The sequence below is a fragment of the Rhea americana genome, unplaced genomic scaffold (assembly GCF_003343005.1).
Source record: "Rhea americana isolate MKP2758 unplaced genomic scaffold, rheAme1 scaffold_168, whole genome shotgun sequence".
Lineage (NCBI taxonomy): Eukaryota > Metazoa > Chordata > Aves > Rheiformes > Rheidae > Rhea > Rhea americana.
In genome coordinates this window covers 919,835-926,239 of record NW_028185794.1, presented here as the reverse complement: position 1 = coordinate 926,239, position 6,405 = coordinate 919,835, and the positions used below count along the sequence as shown (strand labels likewise).

At 65.9% G+C, this 6,405-nt stretch overlaps 1 protein-coding gene across 1 annotated transcript; it reads right to left on the bottom strand.

The window, feature by feature from the left end:
- Nucleotides 1-2,388: 2,388 nt before the first annotated feature.
- Nucleotides 2,389-6,059, bottom strand: NR2E3 (nuclear receptor subfamily 2 group E member 3). The gene is made up of 8 exons (XM_085300727.1): nucleotides 6,002-6,059; nucleotides 4,883-5,033; nucleotides 3,996-4,099; nucleotides 3,652-3,897; nucleotides 3,389-3,570; nucleotides 2,810-3,050; nucleotides 2,620-2,725; nucleotides 2,389-2,521 (listed from the first exon to the last, which is right to left on the bottom strand). Exons 1-8 carry the CDS (start codon nucleotides 6,057-6,059, stop codon nucleotides 2,389-2,391), a joined length of 1,221 nt encoding a protein of 406 aa, XP_085156853.1.
- Nucleotides 6,060-6,405: the final 346 nt, after the last annotated feature.

Genomic DNA, 6,405 nt, shown 5'->3' with positions numbered 1-6,405 from the left:
GCCTTTTTTTTATTTATTTTTTAAAAAATTCCTTGTATTTTTTTTGCTAGGCACCCGAAGGGGCGGGCGGAGCGGCGCCGCAGCGGCTCTCGCGCTCTCTGCCGCGGCGCCCCGCGCGGTCCCGGCAAGGCCCCTCGGCGTTTCGGCACCGGCCCGAGGACCGTCGCGAAGGCGGGCAGCGGAAAGGTGCCCGGGCGATGGCTGAGGGCGCCCGGCCGGGCCCTAAGCGGCGCCTCCGCGTAGGGATCCTGCAGCGCCGCGGGGACCGTCGGCTCRGAGCCGAAGGGCGGCGGGGGGAAAACGGGGGATTTCGGCAAAGGCCGTTGCGAGCRGAGCTGCCGGAGGTGCCAGGCGCGAGGGAGCCCGGGAAGCAGCTCGAACCTCAGCACGAGCGCGGATTTACGGCACCCCGCTGCGTCCCGTCCTGCCGGGAAACCCGGATTTCTTCCCTGGTCATTTTCTTTCACCTTTTTCTTCTTTTCTTTCTTTTTTTTTTTTTTAATATTTTCGTTTTTCTTTTTTTTGAAGGAATTGCGAGGTGTGTGTGTGTTGGCAGGGTGGGGGGATCGGATGGTTTTAGCAGGGCGACGTTGAGTTTCGGTCCCGTCCGCGGCGAGCCGGATGCCGGGCTGCTCCCCTCGGGCGGTAGGCGAGCGGTAGGGTTTTCGGAGACGATCCGCTCCTCGTACCAGGTGAATGTACTTACTACTGGAAAGGACATGGGCTGCGTATGGTTAATTATTATTTTTAATGGGAAATTTTTTTTAAGTAATTTATAAGTATGCTGAGTGTAAATTAAAAACAAAGTATGTATTGTAAGAGGATATATTATCCTGTGTCATACTCTCTATAAATTTTACCTGTTTAAAAAAAGGAAAAAAAAAGAAAAAAAGAATAAAAGCGTAATTATATAAAGGAGAATGATTTATCTCACCCCCCCGAGCCACGTGGGGGTGCAGTTACACAGCCAGCTGGCAAGCTGTAATGTCACGTCCGCAGGTTCTCTTTATTTTTTTTTTTAATTAATGTTATTTTCTTTCCTTCTGGAATATGGCCGTCGTATGTACAAAGTGCAATCTGTGTAATATTTCTGGAGCATATACTGTATGGCTGTACAAAAGCGACTTTACGGGCTAATTAACCCCCGGCGTATTAAAGAGCCAAGCTGTCACGAGGAAGCGAGTGGCGCCGAGTGCTGTGTCTCGGGGAGCCCCCGGGGCCCTTCCTCGCCCCGCAGCTCGGCCGCCTCGTCCTCCCTCCTCTTCCTCCCTCGCCGGTCGCTGCCTCTGCGTCGCCTGCTCTGGTTGCTGCTTTTAGCTCTCCCTGAGCCCTGAAATGTTGTTTTTCCTCTCCCTTCCGACAGCAGCCAGGATGTGCGCCGATACGGGTGTAATCTAGCTGCGCCCGATGGCGGGGTGGGTGAAAGCAGGTGCTGAGCCATCACCGTGGCTTCAAGCCCCTTCCTGACACCACCAGCGCTGGATGTGCAGATGGACCTTTGCCAGGGAGAGCTTGTGGAGCATCTCAGCTCCCTTGCTGGTGGCCACCAGGAGGTGCAGCCTGGCCTGGTGGCAGCTCTGTGGTCCTAGGGCATCTCAGGGACCTGGCCGGTGCCCGCAGGCGAGCCTGCGCCTGCCAGGGCCCTGCTTGGGGCCGAGGCTCCTTTGGGTGCCCTGCCAGCCCCTCTTCCTCCTCCCCGCCGGCCGGAGGTGAGGCTCGGATCGACCGCAAGYGGCAGCCGCCTCCAAAAGCCGCTTTACGGCGCGGACGGGGGGCTCCTCTCCGCCCGGCCCGCGGCGCGGGACTCCCTGCCCCGGGAGCGGGGCGCCGTGATCACGGCCGCGCGGGGCCCCCGGGCTCGGTGGTGGCAGCGGGCGGTGCTGGGTGCTGCTCCCACGGCGAAGGCGCTTTGGATGGGTGCGAGGGCAGGTGCCAGCATCACCTGGGGAGGCACCTGCCCAGCCACCGCCTCGGGGATGGGGACTGGGCCACGGGGCACCTTCGAGCAGCCCAGAAACCACTTGGGATGGGCAGCACCCGCCGCGGCGAGGSGATGCGGGGGACGTGGTGCCGGCGCGGGGCCAGGACCCGGGGAAAAGGCCTCTCGGAGCAGGTACGGAGCAGCTCGGCCGTGGGCTCCCTCCGTTCCGCCTCCGTTGGCTCGCCGGCCCGCTTCCCGCGGGATCCCTCCCTCCCTCCGGCGCGGAGCGGCGGACGCAGCGTTCCGTAACCCCGACGGCCTCGGCGAAAGCGGTGGCGGGACCAAATCTCCGGGGGGAGAAAGCCGGAACGCTCCGCCGGGAAAGCCGGCTCGGCGCCGCAGCGCGGGAACGGCTCGCCGCGGCGCCGGAGGGAGCGTCCCGCGGGCGGCTCGGGCAGCGGCGCCGGTCAGTTCTTGAACATGTCGCAGAGCAGCTTCTCCATGGGGGTGTTGCCGATGGTCCGGCGGAAGAAGAGGAGCTCGACGCGCTCGGAGGAGATGAAGCGCAGGGCYGGCAGGAGCAGGAGCAGCTTCCCGAACCTGGGGAGGGCGAGCGGGACCCGTGGGTTTCCCCCGCGCTGCGGCAGGGCGGCCGGGTGGGGATGCGCGGCGCGGCGCRGGGTGGCCGGCGGCGGTACCTGACGGGCTGCCCGGGGTAGTGGGTCCGGTTGTGCTGGCCCAGCATCACCTGCGACTGGTCCTGCAGGTTCTCCACCTGCTCGGGGTCCTTCAGGCCGCGGGTCTCTGCGGGCAGAGGAAAGGCGCTGGGGGCGGGGGGCGGTCGGGGGCCGGCGCGGGGCCACCCTTGGCCGAGGCCACCCGGCTCACCTGGCTTGAAGAGCACCACGGCCTTCATGCAGGCGAACTCGGTGGGGTCGACGGCCAGCGCCTTGAAGCGGGTGAGGGTCTCCTGCAGGACGCGGACGTCSACGGTGGCGGGCGCCAGCTTGCCGGGGGCGCCGGGGGCCAGCTCGGGCACGGCGAGCAGTGGGCAGCTCTCCAAGGGCATGGACCACTGGATGGCACAGAGCAGGAACAGCTCGCTCCAGGCTTCCTCCAGCAGGATCACCTGTGGGGACGGTGTCAGCCCCGGCACGGGGGGGCTCCGGGACTCCCTTGCTGCCCACTGACCCCCCCCCTTCTCACTCCCCAGCTGTTTGGAGCACATCTGGTGGATGCTGTACCCCACTTGGAGCTTCCCCGCCTGCCCAGAGGGACATTTCCCAGGGGACACTGATGCCACCTCAGGGCCATGCCTACCTGACGAGCTGTGATGGCCAATGCCAAGGGGTGCCCTGACTCCCCGTTGCCTATTTKTCCCAAATCCCCTGGGATAACATCCCTCTCCTGTTATCCTGGGGGCCCCCATGGGTACCCATCACCCCGCGCCCATGGCCCTGCTCCCACCTGGTCGCGGAAGGGCAGGTTGGAGAAGACCGGGAGGTTCTTGGCCCACTTGACGGCCATGAAGAGGAGACGGGCTGAGGTCTCGTAGACGTTTTCAGGGCTGCCCGCAGGGTAGGGTGCCAGCTGGTACTCGCCGGTGGCCCGCTCAGGTTCRCTGCCTGTCACGTCAACGGTCTCATCAGCTGCGAGAAAGCCAACAGCCGGTCACCTGCAGCGCCACGGTGGCATCGTCCCCACCACCACCACCAGGAGCAGCCACCCACCGTCCTCGGGCTCCAGCTTGGCGCAGGTTTCGGCTGTCATGAGGCTGGCCATGAAGCGGTGGTTGGTGGGCGGCGTGGGTGGCCGGGGCCCAGGGGCGCCGGCGACAGGGCCCCGGGGAGGCGGGCAGGGGGCCGGCGGGCCCTCGCGTGCGGTGGCCAGGTGCTCGGGTGGCAGCTCAGCGTCCAGCTCGATGCTGTCCAGGCGGACCTGGGCCGTGCTGCGGGGCTGCCGCTCGTTCTGCACGGCTGCGGGGGGACGTCGGGGACGCTGTCAGCCACGGCGGAGGCGCGGGGCACCCCTGGCGTCCCACCACCACCACCCCCCGCCGTCGCCCTACGCTCACCATCCTTGTTCATGCCAGCTTGCAGGCACTTCTTCAGCCTGCAGGCCTGGCACTGGTTGCGGTGAGCCTTGTCCACCGGGCACAGCCCCGTCCCCGCCTGGCACCTGCGGCGGAGGAGAGGTGGCACCCGGCTGGGCCGCGGGCTCAGCCCCAGGCTGGGTGTGCTGTCCCCCACGGGTGCCCTGCCATGATGGGTGTCCTCTCTCCCACCAAGGATGCCCTGCCCCAACACATGCTCTACTTTGCACCCTGTCCTGTCCCCCTCCCCCCCCGCCGCTGTGTGCCCTGCCCTGTCCCTCCTGGGGGTCCTGCCCCAACGAATGCCCTGTCCCCACGGTGCCCTGCTCTGACAGGTGCTGTCCCCGCTGTTGGGTGCCCTGCCCCACTGGGCGCCCTGCCCTGATGGGTACCTCTTCTCCCATAGGTGTCCTACCTGCCCTGCTGGGCACCCCATCCCTGCACTGGGGGCCGCATCCCCTATGGGTGCCCCACGCTGATGGGTACCCTCATGTATGTCCTCTCCACCATGGATGTTCGCTGCGCCTAGAGGTGTCCTGCTCCAACAAGTGCTGTGTTGGGTGCCCTGTCCCCATATAGGTGCCCTGCCCCGCCAGGCACCCTATGCCCCATGGGTGTCCTGCCTCAATAAATGCCCTGTCCACAGGGGTACCCTGCCCCAGTGGGGACCGCATCCCCCCCAGAGATACCCCATTGCCCAGTGAATGCTCTGCCCCACTGGGTCCCCTACCCTACTGGATGTCCTCTCCCCCCAATAGTTGCCCTGTTCCAAAAGCTCCTTGTCCCCCCACCCCCCGGGCAGCTTGCCCCCCCCAAGGGTGCCCTGTCCCCAGGGGTGCTCTGCCCCATGGGCTGCCCGCTGGCCCTACCTGTAGATGAGTTTCCTCCGCACGCTCCGCTTGAAGAAGCCGCTGCAGCCGTTGCAGGCGTAGATGCCGTAGTGCTTCCCGCTGCTCGTGTCCCCGCACACCTTGCACAGCAGCACGGGGCTCAGCGCCTTGCCGGGGGCCGGACTCAGCCCTGCGGGAGCAGAGCACCGATGCTCGGGGTGCCCGCCAAGGAGCACGCTGTGGGGTGGGGGGGGACAGGCGACCCTCCCCACCGCAGCCTTGGACCCAGGAGCGCCCACTGCTCCCCCAGCATCCTGCTCATGGCCCCTGAGGCAATGCTGTCRCCCAGCCCCCTTTGTGTTTGCCTGCACCCCAGGGTGACAAGCAGGGCCAGGAGCTGGCTCTGTGGGTGCCCTGGGGCCAGCAAGCACCTCGGGCATCCTGCAACAAACTACAGCTGGGGACCCAGGTGTCCTGGAGAAGGACCAGGGACTGTGGGCATCCCAGAGAAGGACTGCAGCCGGGGACTGCAAGTGTCCTGGAGAAGGGTTGTGGATGGGGAATGTGGGTATCCCAGTGAAGCATCGCGGCCGGGGACCCTGGTGTCCTGGTGAGGGGCTGTGGTTGGGGACCACAGCCATCCAGGCACAGGTCTGCATKCAGGGAGCACTGGTGTCCCGGAGAAGGGCTGCAGCCGTGAATCATGAGTATCCCGGAGAGGAGCTGCAGCTGGAGCCCACCTGCATCCCAGAGAAGTGCTACGGCCAGGGACTGTGGGCATCCTGGTGAGGTGCTGTGGCCAGAGACCATGGGCATCCTGGAGAAACACCATGGCCAGGGACCATGGGCATTCAGGAGAAGCACCATGGATGGGGCCAATGGGCATCTGAGAGAAGTGCCATGGCTGGGGACCACAGGCGTCCTGGAGAAGCACCGTGCATGGGGACCACGGGCATCCTGGAGAAGCACCATGGCCAGAGACCATGGGCATCCTGGAGAAATGCAGGCGTCCTGGAGAAGGACCACAGCCAGGGACTGCAGGCATCCCGACGAGAGAGCCCAGCTGGGGACCACGGGCATCCCGGCGAGGCCCGCCGGCCGGGGACCGCGGCATGCCGGCGGAGGGGACACTGGCCGCGGCGGGCGCCCGCTTCTTACCCGAGGGGCTGTCCTCCAGCCCGGCGCTCACCACGGACCCCGCTGGGGACACAGCCATGCCGGGCGCAGCGGCGCTCTCCCGCCTTCGCCGCTCCTCAGTCCATGAGCCGCCGGGGCTCGGCGCGGCGCCCGGAGCTGCGAGGCCGTGGGCGCGCCGGCGGGCTCTGCGGCGGTGTGCGCGCTCGCCTTGCTCTCTTCAAGGCAGAGCCGGGCAGATTAGCGCCGAGCGCTGTGTAAGCAGATGCCCGGTTGTCACCGTCTTAATCTTTAGTGGCGCCGCGAGGTGGATCAATCAGCCACGCGATGAAGAATTAAAAAGGTGCTGAGCCCCAGCGGCGAGCCCTGCCCACGCCCGGCTCCCTGTAACCCTAAACCCTGTGACACCCAAGCCACCGGCGCACCCC